At 37.7% G+C, this 17,248-nt stretch overlaps 2 protein-coding genes across 2 annotated transcripts; one reads left to right on the top strand and one right to left on the bottom strand.

The window, feature by feature from the left end:
* The first annotated feature begins 1,212 nt into the window (after positions 1-1,212).
* LOC137956991 (uncharacterized) lies at positions 1,213-3,537 on the top strand. The gene is made up of 3 exons (XM_068804681.1): positions 1,213-1,493; positions 1,578-1,671; positions 1,768-3,537. The coding sequence occupies exons 1-3, from the start codon at positions 1,213-1,215 to the stop codon at positions 3,535-3,537; spliced, it is 2,145 nt and encodes a 714-aa protein (XP_068660782.1).
* A 41-nt stretch (positions 3,538-3,578) lies between these two features.
* Positions 3,579-16,751, bottom strand: LOC137956335 (putative GTP diphosphokinase RSH1, chloroplastic). Its single transcript, XM_068803791.1, has 24 exons — positions 16,308-16,751; positions 15,994-16,187; positions 14,401-14,583; positions 14,208-14,273; positions 13,992-14,084; positions 13,714-13,845; positions 13,518-13,619; positions 13,329-13,406; positions 13,150-13,221; positions 12,823-12,930; positions 12,565-12,662; positions 9,358-9,418; positions 9,186-9,248; positions 9,047-9,103; positions 7,627-7,728; positions 7,299-7,457; positions 7,041-7,172; positions 6,865-6,951; positions 6,565-6,636; positions 5,413-5,499; positions 4,862-5,327; positions 4,663-4,724; positions 4,052-4,120; positions 3,579-3,969 (listed from the first exon to the last, which is right to left on the bottom strand). The coding sequence occupies exons 1-24, from the start codon at positions 16,330-16,332 to the stop codon at positions 3,865-3,867; spliced, it is 2,673 nt and encodes an 890-aa protein (XP_068659892.1). The 5' UTR covers positions 16,333-16,751; the 3' UTR covers positions 3,579-3,864.
* Between the last annotated feature and the right edge of the window lie 497 nt (positions 16,752-17,248).

Raw genomic sequence — 17,248 nt, 5'->3', positions numbered from 1 at the left:
AAAACAGATTCCTTACAGTTTTTTTTTAAGAATATACCTGCTCATAACATAAGAAATTTGTCCCACTCAAACGCGTCGGATTGAAATAGGTCTCCAATAAATAAAGCTCCCATTGTCATCTCCAGTTGCACTCTGTCACGTCTTATTTTGACGAGAAAGCTAAGGCCAAACCCCTTTGTTCTTTGGCTGTAGCTTTTACGTTAAACTGTTAATCTAAGAGTCGACTGCCTCAGGACACTTTCTTTAAAGTTGATACTGATGTTGGATTATCTAATTTTATCACTTTACCTTTTCTTGATTCTGATTATTATTCTGGGTTTTAGCTAAAATTAATTTTTTTTACTTGCACAATATTTATTAGCTGAAAGTAAAACCTGTCAGTCCAAATGCCTTTCCAGTATTCGGGCGTGAGCCGAACCCCAACTTCTCTTCTTGACAGAAGGCTACAGTCTCGGTGAAAGCAACTAAACAACACATTGATTCATGTGAGATGCACTCGAGAGAAACCCTATTCTAGACTCTATTCCAGTGTTTCTTACCCAGAAATAGCCTAGGGGCCTTTCCCTCTGTTTGAGAAGGTGGTTCTGTTTTTCCTTTTGAGGTGGGAAGGTGCTCTGGTTTGTATATTTCAAGAACTGCTTGCACCTTTTGTACTTCAGAAAATTCGATTTAATTGCTTCTCTTGTATGATCTTTCCTTTACCAAAGTAACTTCTTAAACCAAAAAAAAAAATAGTTTTATATGAGAAATGCATCTCTCTGGTTAATTTCGATAACATCTCTCGACTCACCTCTCTTATTTATTAAGATAACATAAGAGGTTAGTTCGAGTGTCACTACTCACAAAACTACGATTCATATGATCCTCCTCTCCTCCAATCCAAGCTCTACTCTTGGCTCCCGTTGGTTTTATTTTATATTCGGCCAAGGTGGAGAAGGAGAGAGAAGGGGAAAAGCTTCCTGAGAAAACTAAATTATTCTGGAGAGATCCTTCTGTTACCGGAAATCTCTGAACGACCACGCTGCTAAACCCCAAAACGTATATTTTCCGCTAAAGATACGACGCTAAAATAACGATTCCTACGAAGTCGACCTGGTCTAACTCTCAACAGATACTCACCCGAAACAAACAAACTGGACAACTACTGATTTCTCTGCACTCCTTCAACTTAAAAAGCTGCGCTCTCAGACTCTAGACTCTCAATCAGAAGAAATGGCAAAAGTGGAGCAAAAAAGGCAGGAAAAGAGGGTACCCAAGCAGCGCGATGGTGGAGCTGGAATTGGGGGGCTTCTCGCGGTGGGAGGAGCTATAGCTGCAGCTGCTTTACTGGGAGCTCTCACTAAACATGCAGCTAAACGGAATAAAAATAAATCTGTCGGAGATGCTCCGAAAGTCAGATTGTCCGAAGAGTTGGATTGTAAGCATAAAGAAGGGAACCGAGGGCTGCGATCTCTTCTTCAAACCTCACCTCCGACCTGGCCCAAATATCAATGGTATATGTTCATGAATTTTGTCTCGATCGGTTTCCTTTCGTGGGTTGTTTTTGTTTTCTTTAATTGGGTTTACTGAATTCACAGCCAAGTCAGTTCTCCTCGCGAAGAAGAGTCGATCGATGTTTGTCCCATGCAGACGGCTGCTGATGAGTTCGTGATAACCGAGAATTTGATTACGGTAATTTGGCTATCTTTATCTCTTTCTGTTTTCTATAGACTCAAGAGAAGCATGTAGCAGGGAGAGTGCTTAAAACTTTTCTTTGGCTTTCCACAGGAGAAGGAACCTGCTTCCGACGCCAAACAGGATGAAGGAACGCCCACTACCGAAGGGAGGTATACTGTCTCCAACTCCTCCGCAAGAGATACGGTCTTCGCAGGCAATGATTCTGGCGTCGGAGATGATGGAGCTCTCACTGTGGTTGAAGAATTTTCGTTTCCAGTGATGAACCCTGATGTGGTAAGTCTCTATGGTACTCGTGTCGTTTATCACAACAACGAAGATCTTGTTAGCTCTTCATCAGTAGTACTAGTACCTCCAACAGAAGGGGGTGAGGTTGAGATCGGGTTTGAAATGATATGTGTGGACAAATCATTAGCAGAAAAAGTCCCAATTATGCGACCCCGTGAAGAGAACGAAGGTCGTAAGGATGGAATAGAAGATATTCCGATGGAATCAGAAACTGAGGGAGAGAGACACGAAGAAGGTCCAGAAGGAACAGACAATTCCCATATGGTGTCAAATGTTGAGCAAGAGAAAGAAGATGGAGATTATTATATTTCGATGGAATCGATAATTGAGGAGGAGAAAGACGAAGGACCACAAGGAAAAGACAGTTCTCCTACGATATCAAATATTCGGCAAGAGAAAGAAGAGGAAGCCTCTGAAGGAGCAGAGAATGATCTGATGGAACCGAAAGATGAGAAAGAGATAGAACAAGAGGCTTATGACGGAGCAGGGAAGCATCTGGTGGAACCGATAGAAGAAGAAGCTTATGGCAGAGCAGAAAATTATCAGGTGGAACCGGAAAAAGAGGAAGCTTATCCTGGAGCAGGGAACTATCTGGTGGAACCTATGGAAGAAAAAGAAGAAGCTTATGCTGGAACGGGGAATCATCTGGTGGAACCGATGGTAGAAAAAGAAGAAGCTGATACTGGAACGGGGATTCATCTGGTGGAACCGATAGAAGAAAAAGAAGCAGCTTATCCTGGACTAAAGAATTATCTGGAGGAACCAATAGAAGAAGAAGAAGCTTATCATGGAGCAGGGATTTATCAGGTGGAACCGACAGATGGGAAGGAGAGCGAGGAAGAAACTTTTGATGGAGCAGGTAATTATCAGAAAGATGAGGAGGAGAAAGAAGAGGAAGCTTCCGATGAAGCAGAGTGTTATCCGATGGAACCGAAAGATGAGAAGGAGAAAGAAGAAGAAGATTTGGATGGACCAGGGAACTATCTGGTAGAACCGAAAGATGAGAAAGAGAGAGAAGATGACTCTTGTAATGGAGCGAGAAATTATTTGGTGGTATCGAATGATGATGAAGAGAAGGAAGAAGGTTCAGAGGGGAGTGGGGATTTCTCGACGGAATCGAACGTTGAGGAGGAGAAAGACGGAGAAGGATCGGATGGCACGGGGGATTCTTCCATGGATTCAAATGCGGAGGTAATTTGGCCGGCAGAAATGATCGAAGGATCACTACTTCAAAGGAGTGGGCTGAACATAGAAGGCAAGACTCCAGGAGATGTAACAGGTGAAAAAGAAGGCGAAAGAGCCAAACAAGAAGACGGACGATGCAAAGAGGAAGAAACAGAGGACATAGAAGAAGTAGACGGACCATACAGAAAGGAACAAGTTGCTCAAGCAACGGAAGAGAAGGCGATGACGGGAAAGGGGCTGGACTCTGTCACTAACCGAGGGAAAAGCTCGAGATATTTGCCAGTCTCCGCGTTGGTGGGTTTCCTCTTGTTCCTGCTGCTCAGCCATCTCCTCGCCGAGTCTTATCATTTTTATGAGTACTTCACCTCCACACCAGTCGCTAAATTTTGAAGCCAAGGTAAATGAAGGAGTATCGCTGTCTCATTACCTGCTACGGACTTTTTTACTATATCAACAAGATTTCGTATAACTTTTCTCTCTCTCTCTCTCTCTCTATATATATATATATATATATATATATATATATATACACACTCATCTGGTTCCACAGACTTGTTACATCAGCGGCTCATGCGCAGATCTAAACAAATAAACTCCTCAAAAAATGCTTGAAGACCGATGTACATTCCTCTCCCGCAGGCAAAATTTTACTTGAAACCGCATCTTCTGGTCTCCAGCCCAAGAGACTAGCTTGTTGCACTCCTCGTCGTTCCTCTACTAACACTCCAGGAATTCATGGTTGTCAAAAGAGCTTGGCCAGCTACAGCCAACAGACCAGTCCAACACCCCTGGGATCAAATATACATTGGAGCAAGCATTTTCCTGATAAAAGTCTTGCGTCAGGTAAACATAAATAAGAACAAAGAAATAGACATCAGACGAAAGAAAGCAGCAAGATTAGTACCAGATTTTCAAGGCTACCCTCAATGTGAAATAATATAACACCAATACCCCTTCTCCTGTCAATCTCCGCCTGTTGATTTCAAGCATTATTCGTCATGTTCACCAATTATAGAATAAAATGATCAGAAACAACTGGCCATATTCAATGTATGCTCTACAACTATATTGGTGAAGTACAAAATGTAACTTAACATGGAGACCAGGACCATTAATACAATCACCATGCAAAGATATGAAGTATAAGAATCCCATGTCATGCCTAGATCATCTAATGAATGACCTTTTCTTTCTTTTGAGAAAAGACATATTTCATTAAAAAGCCCAAAGTCTAACTGTGAACGTCAAGAAGGGGACTCATTTTGCATGAAGGGATTCAAGGGTAACCCCTTCTCTAGCACTATTCACACATCTAGGTACATCAGACCAAATAGACAACATCTTCAGAGAGATCTTAAATTTAAAAAAAGCATTCCCATATGCACCATAATGAATAACCTGAATATCGTGAAAACTGTGATCCAATTAGGCATTAGCAAGTACCATGTTTATATGCCATATGGCAATGTCGTGGAATTTAATCCTATGGAACCCTTACTAAGAGAGAACACATACCACACAAGAACACACACTGATTCCAAATGCCGTCAGTGCAGATGTAACTTCGGCCAGCTTGCCTGAGAAATTTTAAGCAGGGATACGGAACCCACTGATATGAGATAAGAAATAGAAAGCAAAAGAGAAAATTTTGATTTATTCTTAAAATAGGGGTGTTGTAGAGAGAGAGAGAGAGAGAGAGAGAGAGAGAGTTCACCTTTCCGGTCAATGCATATTACACAAAGCCATTGGATTGAATGACCTTCAATATTATGCCAAGAGGCAATCTTCCCAGCTTTCCAGCTTTCCAAACTAGGCAAGACTTCCCTGTACACTGGAATTCTGGTCTGGGTCAACTTAGCAATTACATTTCCTTGTGGTAACAGCTGACCATTGACTTTCATCTGTTGCACTCTGTTGTTGTGTTTCCCATTGACGTTAGGGGTTCCAATCCCATTTTGGGCATTCAGGACATTTTCATGACTTCTCTTAGTGGCAGAGAACTCAGCAACATTCAACAGTATCTTCCTCCACATAGATTTGTGTTCCTTGGGGAAGACATTCTTCGAAGAATCTAGAAGCAATTTCTCGGGTACTTTCTTATCCTTGATATCAGCAACAAAGTCATTTAAAGCATCTGCAGTTATCTCTGCAGCAGAGAATGCAGCTTGCTCCCTTAGGAACTGGAAGATGTAGCAGAGTTTTAGTCAGTAGATTTATCATAAGAGAACAGCTAGACAAACTATGTAAACATGAGGACAGGCTTACTTTCATGATCTTATGTCTGGCACATCGTGTCTTGGCATGCTGAAGCCACTGTTGATGTCTCTGGAAAGCTGATTTATTCAACAATCCCTGGAAAGAGCTCATCAGATAGCAGAAAAGAAAAATGGAGCCATACTTTAACGAAGATGACAACTTTGTCATATTTAACTTCAAATCTTCGAAAGAAGCCACACATCCAAAAATATTTAACTTCTTCAATCTGTTAATGAAATCTATGCAGTAATGGCAATGAAATGTGCTACATCGTGATTCTAGATGTTCTGTCATGACAATCACTGTGCATATCTTGTTTCATAATAAGCTAGAAAAGATGGTTTCTTTTATCATTCAGAAATTAGTTTGTCCTAGAGGCATGTTATGACTGAAAATACTAATTGAGGACAGATTGCAAGAATAAGGATGACAAAAACGTATTTATCCTGTTAAAATGACATCACATCTGCAGTTACAGAACATAGCCATGGATTGCAATAATACAAAGCAACAGACAGCAGCCACTAATCATAATAAGTTTGCTAAGTTCATAACACCTTGAAATTTTTCTACTACTTGTTAGTGATGTGCTTGCCATATTTGTCAAAAAAATTTCATAGTTTTGTAATTTCCTTGACTCATTATGCAGTCTATGCTTTGGCTGCTTCACTTATTGTTTGGGAAGGTATGGTTTGGCCACTCTTACAGAGTTATTCTTGGTTTCTAGAAAGCCTTACTCAAGCATTCAAATAATCAAAATTTCTCTTTCGCAGCATTATGCTGTGGCTATTGTTCACCATATTAAGAGTTGGTTTTTTTGTTAAATTTACCTACAGGCTGTCCCCAGCATTGCTAACAAAATAATGCAGTCTTAATAATAAGAAACAGGTACCAACCACACATCTGCAAAATCTAATAAAAAAATCAAATCAAGGTACAAGTGTAGAGTGAGAATCCATCCATCCATGCTTTGGCTGATTTCTAGAAAGCCTTCCCCAGCATTTGAATAATCAAAATTTGGAGTAGGTTTTTTGGTAAGTTCACCTAAAGGCAGTCCCCAGCATTGCTAACACGATACATCCTTAAAAATTAGAAACTGCTAGAAAGTTTAATGAAAATCAGAAAATCAAGGTACATGTGTACAGTGAAATATAAACTAACATTATATGTAATTATCTCCACAACTTCAGCATTTGCAAGTACGTGCATTGGAGAAACAAGATTGCCATTGACCTGCAAATAGGACAGAATGTCAACTTCATCCACGAAATAATACAATTTTGATTAACTTGTGGAATCTGCAACTTCAATACTTGAGCAGGTTCCATCAACCATTAGTTATTTCTGTTAGCCTCACCATCAATATTCTCTTGAGAAACCATGCAATCAACTTTGGGAAACTCATTCCTTGACAGCATGGACAATACAACTATACCACACAAACTGCTTATTTCTCCATACCTTTGCAGCCACCATTTTGTTGCCAATCTCAGTGTGTATTAGATATGCGTAATCAATCACAGTGGCCCCCTTCGGTAGGTTTTTTATCTGCGTAAAGGAGAAACGACATTGATTACATGGTGTGCACACAGTTAACCATGATAAAATACACACAATCTTTTTCGATCAAATCTTACCTCCCCTTTTGGTGTAAAAACAAAGACACGACTCCCTAAAAGGTCTCTCGTGATTGTATCTACAAATTCCCTTGAACTCATGTTTCCAACAAATTCCTCTTGCCATTCTCTAATAGCATTAAGCCACCCAATCTACAGATTGAAAAACAAAGAGATTTGTATTGTAGCATAAAATCCAAAATAGGTAATTCAATTTAGAGGGGTAAAGTACAAGAGTCTCATAACAGAACTAGGTCCAAAACAGTTACATGTCCTTACCCTCAAGGCAATATCCGCATTGTTCATACAAGCAGGTTTCCCTCTTGAGTTCCTGCCATTGGATGAAGAATGCTCAACCAGACCAGTAACAGATCCTCTGCCATTGTAATGAGCGGCAATGCCTCTCTCTGCTATCAGATCCATCTCTTCTGTCCTTATCTGGATTGAGTAAATAAACAACAAAGTTTGTATTCAGAATACCGATCTTTCTCAGAAGCTTAAATAATCCCAAAAAGAATAATCTAATGGCCCCAGTGATCACCAAATATAATTCCTATAGATTAAGACGCAAACTTAACAGCAGTGCATAATGGCTTGATAGAATCACCTGAACCTCCAGCCTAAACATGCTCTCATATAGAAACGGAATCATGGTAGTGTGAAGACTTTGATAGCCATTAGGTTTTGGGTTTGCAATATAGTCTTTCATCTGCCAGAAGATTAATATAAATTGAAGTGAAATAAGAATGGAAACTCATGACAGCAAAGGTTAAAAAACATACAAGTTTGCTCTTTAAAAGGACACATTAAATGCCTGTGGCCTACACCAGACCAAAAACTAGACAAATGAAAGACCATCACAAAGTTGGTATTATCTTTTCTTATCTCTTCAGGCATACAAGTTAAGAAACTTAATTCAAATTGGCATTTCCTGTCACTAGATGTTAACTAATTCTGAATACTAATGCCCAAATGCTTTCATGGTCCTTCTGTCTAATGCCAACAGGTATAATCATGCGGTTTAATTTATTAATGCCATTGCAAAGTCATGAGATTAGTAGAAGGTAGAGCAGAATGGAAGAGGATACAATTAGTCAACCTAAAATCATAACATTCTACTGTAAAGACAATGATGACTAACAGTTCTAGCATGGAGCTGGCAACTTTTTTTAACACATGTAGCTCACAGTTTCACAGAAAGTTATCGAATATCTTGAAACCAGTGATGTTAACATCAAAGAAACATCCTTTACCATCTCTGGAATCAGTACCCAATGAGCTGAGCCTTCATTTTTTCTTATCAAATATATCTGTTACAATTAAAGAGAAACTACAGTTGCTTCCGAAGGACTCATAAACATTCAAATTTTCCTCCTGGTGAACCAATGCACAAACTTGAGATTGTCTTTACTGCATAGTGGAAAACTTAAACAAAGGGGTTGTGCAAACTTCAAAGGTCCTTGGAAGTGAGCAAGCCATACATCAAATGATTTTCTCATGATTGTTTTGCATGGAGTTACATCTTTGAAATGTTTCCGAACTGAAAGCCAAACTTAACAATAAAGAATTAATGCTTATAAGAATTTGAATCCAACCACCGGAGGTTAATATCACATTCTCTCATTTTCCAACCTGAACAGGTTGCACATCCCTCTCTATGACAATATTGTTCTATGGTGCGGCAGCATTCTTGCATTGCAACTGCCTGAGAACACATGTAGTTGAAAGGAAAACTGGCAAGCAGGCATGTTTTTTTTTTTTTTTTTTTTTTTTTTTTTTTTTGAGAAAAATGATGCTTTATTAAAGGCCAGAAGGCCATAGCAGTTGTCTACTGGTCATACAGTAGTAAATTCATATTTTAGCTTGACATTGGTGCATCCTAACCATGAAGTACTGCCTCACCAAAGATTTCCCAGAAAGAAAAATATAAACTACAATGCCTCAGCAATTCAATGCATTCAACTTTTGTATCTTCAATGTTATGGCACGGAGAGGTATCTATCTCTGTGTCCCTAGCAGCCACTTACTGTTCGAGGAATAGGAGTCCAAATTCCATGAACAAGGCCAAGCACATGGTAGCATATCTGCAGAAAAGAACTAAAATAATGATTAGGATTTGGATTTGGAGATAATTCAACTAAAGTTTGAACAAAGGGAAGAGCTCACCTGCTGTGCACTACATAGAGGCCCAACCCCAAGACAAGATTTTGGCTTTATGATTATGCGAAGCTAATACACAAAAGGATCATTGTTTATCAAATATTAACAGATGATGAGAAAGAAAATATGCTAACACGCTCTGCTCAAAAATCAAGCTTGCAGACAATTAAGGACGGACCTGGGCAATTTGGTTGACCTCATTTATTGAAATTTTCAATTTCAGCATTGTTCTGTAGATACTGCAATAGCAATACTAATAAGTAGTCAGCATATGAGAACAAAGATTGTACCAATACTAGAATAACAAGCCAGTCATGTCAGAATGTAAATGCCTTATATGAAGTCTAATTGGTGGGGACACCAGTATGCCCATCGGGCCGGAGAAGACACACCAATTCTAGTTTAAATTATTTTTATAATTTTTTTTTTTTAGTTTATCTTTCCCGATTTTACTAAATTCGATCAGATAGTGATCTTATCTATTTTGGATTTTAAATTTAAATTGCATTTTTAGTTTATTTTTCCTAATTTTACTAGATTTAATAAGATAGTATCTTATCTATTTTGAATTTTAAATTCAATTTTAGTTATTTATAGGCTGTAAGAGGATGTTGAATTCAGGTTGAAGATGGATTAATAAAATCTCCCTGTTTCTGGTCTGTCCTTCTCTCCTTTCCATTTCTTCTTCTTCTTTCTTCTCTATTCTTCTTCTTCTTCTCAATTCTTCTATTTTTCATTCCTAATTCTTCTTTCTTTCTCTCTATTTCCTTCCTTTCTCTTTCTAATTCCAACAATTAACCGACATTCAAATACATCAATTAAAATTCACGCCTCGACCCACACCAGTCTAATTCAAGTCATATTTCTAAATATCCTGAATGGAAGATGAAAAGATGTTGAAGAGAAAATATGGAAGAGTCTTACATGACTCTTACAGTAAGAAGTCTCATAAAGCCAAAATTAATATAATGGAGTCTTATAGGAGGAGGTCTCAAAAAAAAATCTTAATTAAAGGTGTTTTAGTTATGTTAGTCTTCTATTTATGTTCAGTTGTTCAATTATTCTAGGACTTATCTTTTAGTGTTTAACTTTGGGTGTAACTGGGATAAAAGTTTAATTGTAACTAGATTCTACTTGTTTCCTCTATTATAAATAGAGGTTCATTGTATTCAAATTACAACAAGTCAATAAAGTTTTTCACTTTCCCAGAAATTCAACATGGTATCAGAGCAGGTTATGTGAGTTGACTCGGTCAACCCACAGAAATAATGTGATCCTTTTCTCATCTATCATCTCTAGTAGTTTAGGTTCGTATTCTATCTTTTTTCTCTTTCTTGTCCTAATACCCGTTGTTTTCTTGGCGTTCACACCCCCATACTAAACTTTTCATATTGCAAATCATATATTGACAAAAAGACCTTCAGGTCTACTTTCCAATGCAAAACTAATTTTGGCAATCAGAGTTTTCTACAAAGAGAAATCAATATTTGAAGCAACAAAGGTGATACTGCAAGAAAGGTTCGAGCAACAGTAGAAAGCTTCAACATTCGAGGCGTTTTATGCTATCAAGAATGAGACTTCATATGGAGAATAATATATCAAAAGATAGATTTGTAAGTCTATTTTCTTACCTATTAAACCAATTCTCAATTTGAGATTTCTAAAGGAAGATATCAATATCGAAAAAGTCAATGTTCACGTTGGCCAAAGAAGAAAAGAGTACTCAACTCGGCCAGATTACAGAGTCCAAAATCTATCAGATTATTTCTCTAAAAAATATGTTTTATGAAAAAATGTTATAATTGAATGAAAGGTATCAAAGTCTAGTTTCAGAAGAAAAAAATTTCATGTCAATCTAATCTATATGTAAAGAGATATTCGCACTGGATTCGGCAACCGTCAAGCTATAGAATGAAGAAAATAAAGAGGTCATAACAGATTCAATAACAAAGCTTTTTATGTCAATTCAGGTATCAAATTAAAGTTCTTTGAGTCTAATTTTTTAAGCAATAAACAGTTTGTGATTCTGATCTAAATTGAATTTTTTAGAAGTACTAAAGGAGAGATTTTTAAGGCTTTGCTCCACAAAAATGGTTGGTCTAACATTTGTCTAATATAATAATTTAAAAAAAAAAAAAACAGTATTTGTTTCATGGAACCTTGGCTTCATTCCATTTGGCTTATGCATGAAATAGCATCCAAGTAGCCAGATTGGCTAGCATTGAAACCACCCTCACGTATCTCCTTTTATATTGAGCAGTTTAAGTAAGAGTTTTATAGGTAAAATCTCCCGAGCTATAATCCTTGGTATGGTATTGCCTGCAGTGTTTTCATTGTAAGTTAAGAGTACGTACAATGTATTTAAATAAGAGAATGTCTAGTCAATGCCTGCGAATCAATTGATTGGCAAAATTGAAGGACTTTGGAGGATCCAAATCTCCTTCTCAGAACCCGTAGAAAGGTCAAATTACCAGGTAAATTAACTGGTTTAATAAATTTTTATACTCTTTCTATAGATCTTTGAAGCTGAACCAGATCAAATTATTTTGTCTTTTGCTCCCCTTGATTTAAATTTTATTTTCACACACTAAACATGATGCTGGAGGGGGTAACAGTATGCAGGCCCCACAAAACAGACACCTTACTTGGATACCATGTTAAAGCTGAGTCCACGTCTATCCTAAAACGACTAACTAAAGTTAGGATGTCTCTTCCAACTGATAACTGTAGGATATTTCCAACATTAAACTATGTGAGATTCTTCCACTAACAAGAGGAATATATCAGTTTGAGAACCCTCCTCAATGAGGCAAAGGTAATCTTTCACATATTCATGGAAAATTATCAAGGCAGGATCACAAAGCAACTGGATGAATTCCTCTTTTTCATTTCAGTGTCACAATTGGCAACATCTATAGAAAGATGACCTAAATCATCTCAGGTCTTGACTTCTGTTGCTTTTTGTATGAGTTTATTATATGGGCACAAACCAGTTAATATACTGGTTGATAGATCCACCAACTAATTGATTACAGAGTCAATTTAGTTAACAACAAAACCAACCTATTTCTCAGAAATGAAAAGCTCAAAATTTGGACATTAAGCTCAAACCAGTGAATGTTCTATTGATAGTAAACAAAAGTGTCTCAATTTTCATTTAATTAAAAGATTAATCCACCAAGAAAACTATCAGCTGGGTTGACCAGAACCATCACTATCAGGGCAATTCCACTACTTCGACCAATATTCATTACCCATAAACAGTTTCCAAGCATGAAATAATTAAATAATTAATGGCCAATAAATATAATGAAGAAAACCTGAAGCACCTATTTCAGTAGCAGAAACGGTTGCCATTAATATGCAAAGCAGTACAAGTCCTTACCTATAAGGTTCCTTGCACACTGAACGCACTTCTGTTTTCAATGTCATAAGGTCAAGAAATTGATCCTTGTCAAGTTTTTGTGTCAGAATTCTTTTGGCCTGTAATGGGAAAAAGATCTCAGAAAGAGAGCACATTCCATAATGCAATGCTAGTAGCAAAGCATAGTACCGGATAAATAACTGGTTGATTCCCAGGATATTTATATTTCAAATTTACATTGAGAGGATTTTCAAAATAAAACTAAATACAAAGGATTACCTCCAAAAATTCCTTCTCATGCTCTTTATAAAGGGACCCTACTCTTCTTTTGACCTCAGCATAACCGTGGGCATTTGTATACATGAAAGACAGATTTTCAAGTTCTGACTGAAATGAATTACAAATATTATTACGATGACTTGACAAAGATGTATGGGTAACGAGATAAGGTAACAATGTTTGGATGAGAATATCTATCAAATGTGCTTACGAAGGATAGTCCACAAACACATTTTGAATGATGGTCTGAACAGACTAGCATAAGTATAGACATATTTTGAACCTCCACAAGATTGGAAAAATAAACATTCTTCATCTGATCCATACCTTGATCTGGTACATACCAAGTAGCTTCGCCAAAGGGGCAAAGACCTGCAATGTCTCCAGTGCAATGCTTGACTGCAGATGCAGTTAAGTAATGTAAAAAGGATTGCCATTGAGTAAAATCAAATTTATGTGCATAAAGATGCATCTACGAGTCTGAAATTTGAAGGAACACAAGTAACCTGTTTGTGCGGAGGCATATGAGAAAGTGTTCGCATGTTATGTAACCTGTCAGCTAGTTTGACTATGATGACACGAACCTGAAATAAGCCAAATTTTTTATTTAAAGATAGCATTTCATCTTACACATTGCTGCAAGTACAAAAAATAATAGATAAAAAAGTGAATAATTTACAAAAGAGAAAGAGAACCTCTTCTGTCATAGCCAGAAACATTTGCCGCAGATCATCAGCTTTAACATCTTGCCCTGAATCAGTTGCATCTTTGCATTGCAGTTTCCCCAACTTGGACACCTAAAAGATTAAGGCAGAAGAAATATATCCAAATCTGACAAAGATATATCTTCTACTTGACCATTCTGTAACTGAATGGATAGACAATAAACACCTTTGTTTCTCCCTCAACAATGTGGCGCACAGTACTACCAAACTCCTTTTCAATCCTTTCAAAAGTAACAATATTTGTATCTTCAACTGTATCATGCAGTAATCCAGCAGCAATTGACTCCCAATCCAACTCCTAGTAACACAAACATAGACCATCAAATTGTCAGAACTTTAAGATTTCGTTTGCACTTGCATCATGAGCCTATGTAAAAACCATTTTTAAAAAACTTATATATAACATTAAAATAAATAAACCGGTAGGTTTGAAATTCTACGAACAAGTTCTCCAAGAATTCGTGCAACTTCAACTGGATGTATTATGAAGGGTTCTCCACTTCGTCTTTTCTGTCCATCATGGGCCTCAAAAGCTAGCTGCACAATCCAATTACATTTTTTTCACATGCACTGTAAGTCAGAGTGCATTAGTGTGCTCAAAACACTGAAAACCACAGAAACTCCAATTACAGAATAGGAACAGTACGTGACAGAAGATACCTTCAAAGCTTTATTTACTAAATTCAACTGTCCTGGTGGAAGATACGAGATAATTGGTTCTAAATCCTAGCCAAATGTCAAGAAACAGGAGCGGCAATTAAAGATTGAAACCATAACAGCCAATAATGGTAGTAAAAGAAGGGGTAATGTAGAACTTCCAGAAAGAGAATGAAGTAGATCATAGTTCACCAACCTCCCATAGTGTCTCCGGTGAAATCTTGTCAGAGGTTTCTGAAGAACATGAGGAAGAACAGCTCTGCTTCCATTCTTTACAATCGGAAAAGAATAACTGTGCTTTGAGGACTCTACTAGGCATGTCCGCAGCTTCTGAAGAGATCCAGTCACCAAAATATGGATCTTGACATCTCCAGGCAGACTAAAAAAAAGTGGTTTGGTATTGATAGGAAGAAAAGAATAAGTAAACCATCTCAATTGAGCAAAGAAATGAAAATATAAATTAAGAAAAAGTACGGAAAAAGTAAAGAAATGAAAGTATAAATATAACTTTCAGTAACTAAGTTTTGAAAAGCCTCTTTCATCAATATTTTAATTGCCATGCTCATGTTTTTATAAAATCAGAAAGAATACAGGTGTATGGTTCACCTGGTTCAGTTTTTGCTTCTGATTTTCTATGGTGGTAATCTAATTTTTGAAAAAAGGTCAATCAAGCATATAGTAAGTTATTGTGCAGCTACTTGACACTTATGAGAAAAGAAACTGTATGAGGGGAACAAGAGAATGTGGCCATTCTTGCTTGTAGGACAACCAAACCATAGGCTATGTAATCTTAAAGCCTCAGCAAACAATAGAACCATTCCCATCTTATGAGGTAGGCACAGACCTTGAATCTAGGGCAATATATCCACGAATCCAAAAATAATCAAATCCCCATGGCTACTTTCATGATCCCTCCTCTAATTCCTCTTACATTTGACACCAAATTCCACCATACATTTAGCAAGAGAACTTCTAACTAACAAGAGTTTACATTTTGCACCTGTAGGAAGCTCAGATGCAGAAATTCTGCTACATGAAAGGAAACACATCAATTCTCTTAAATATAACTCAAAACAACAGTACACACACAATGACGGACCCAAGATTTTGAATAAACAGTTTATTTCTAATTTTCTTATTCAAGCATTTTCTAGCAAGGGAATTTTCAAGAATAAAGGCTCCCAACTCCAACTGAGATCCCCAGACGACCTCAATATGAATCACCCGTTCTCCATAAAATGCATCATTCCATACCACGAATCCTTTACTTTGGCCTCAACGCAGCCACACAAAAGCCCCAACTCTTATCTACAAGCTCCATGCTGTGCTCCCCCCACTTCAATTACTTTCTCAGGAAAGTTATCAGCTAACTTATGTGAAGAACATATTAAAATCCAACTCCCAGAGTCTCACAAAACTTTACCTCAAGAAACACAGCAATATGGGATTCATTTTGCTGAAATAAGGGAATCCAATTGAGTGGGTCAATACATCTTCCAGATAACAAAGAAAACAAGCGTTCCCTAGGAGACCCATTCCCATCCGCTTTATCTTTGTAAAGCCAATTAAACAGATAGAACGACCACAGCGACGCACTTCGTGACTTTTTGTCTTTCATGTGAAATGATATCACCGAATCTCAACTGTTTACAAGCAATTAAGGGAGAAGAACAAGAACAATAACAGAAATCGCTGAAGGGATAGCTATCATAAACTAAAAGAAAAAATAAACTATTCGAATTGGATGCAGGAGTGTCAAAAGTGAGTTACTCGAGATATGCGAACTTACGGTTTTAGGATGATGCTTTCTGCGGCCACGGTTGGGCCTCCCATCTTGCAAGGAGCTCCGAGATTGTGTCGTACTGGCAAAAAAGCCTGTCAATACTCTGGGAGCTTTCCAAGCGCAGGAAAGAGAGTTACACTCGAATCTTCCAGTACCGTCCCCTTTTGAAAGCTTACAGAGGTTCACACATTCCATAGAAACTGCATGCTCCATGACAATTACGTATGGCTCAGAAGCAAACAGGAAAGGAAAAGAAATGGGAGTACGGATAACACTTATCAATTCTATCCTTCAGAAAATAACTTAATAACAATACCCACCGGACATGGACGGCGTGGAAGCCATCCTCTAGACAATATCAAAAAAATCGCATCGACTAAAGAACGATACGGAATGCTGCGGTCGCGTAGAATTGAGCTGAATTCGCCAAAGTGAAAGGAGGAAATAGAGAAATACGTAGCTCTGATCGCCAATATAACTGTTAGTGAGAGAAATAAGAATCAAAAAAGAATTTCTCCGCCTCCAAGACGGTGATAAACGTCCCCAACTAGGTAAGATAACTAATAGAAAGGAATCAGGCAGTACAGGAAGAAGGAACGGGCGTATTCGCAGACAGAACACGAAATCCAGAAAATGGAAACTCGAGAAGATAACGAGAACGCAACGAAGAGAAGGCCACACAAACACCGAACTCAAGAGATATTCCTGAGCAGAATTTTTTTTCGTGTGGTGGTTTAAACTTTACAGAATATTTCTTCGACCACGACGAATGTGAAATTTCGAGCACTTATTGGGTCTCGTGCTGTGGTTTAATACCTCCGTTCGTTTTCAAATAATTACATTTAGGTTCCTTCCTGAATCAGTGAATCCAGGTATACTCCATTCACTGTTTAACTTTTTCTCTTGTTTCCGAAAAATCTGTTTCTTCTACCGTTCCCTTGTTGGTTAAATCCTTAAAAAAAAAAAAAAACAGAGACTCAACTTTGTTTATGGAGATAAAAGAATGAGATCGTATATCAAGAAACCCATCAGTGCCTTCTTCACTCATCAACTTCAACTAAAACCTACTATGGATTATAATTTAAGGTTCAGTGGGGAACGTTGAAATCATCCGATGCATCATATCCCTGCAAAAGGAGCCACGATGAGAGAAAAACGCGTTATCTGCACTGGGACCTGTAAAAATAGGTAATGAACGTGTCGATCGGTGACGAGGGGAAACCACCGGTTGAGAAGCTCTGATGGATTATGGCTTCAATTA

The sequence above is a fragment of the Aristolochia californica genome, unplaced genomic scaffold (genome assembly GCF_029961685.1).
Source record: "Aristolochia californica isolate CCGP_79_NKW_82.1479 unplaced genomic scaffold, dmAriCali1.0.hap1 SCAF_2, whole genome shotgun sequence".
NCBI classification, from domain to species: Eukaryota; Viridiplantae; Streptophyta; class Magnoliopsida; order Piperales; family Aristolochiaceae; genus Aristolochia; species Aristolochia californica.
The sequence above is the reverse complement of the archived record's forward strand: the minus strand, read 5'-3'. Positions and strand labels throughout refer to the sequence as shown.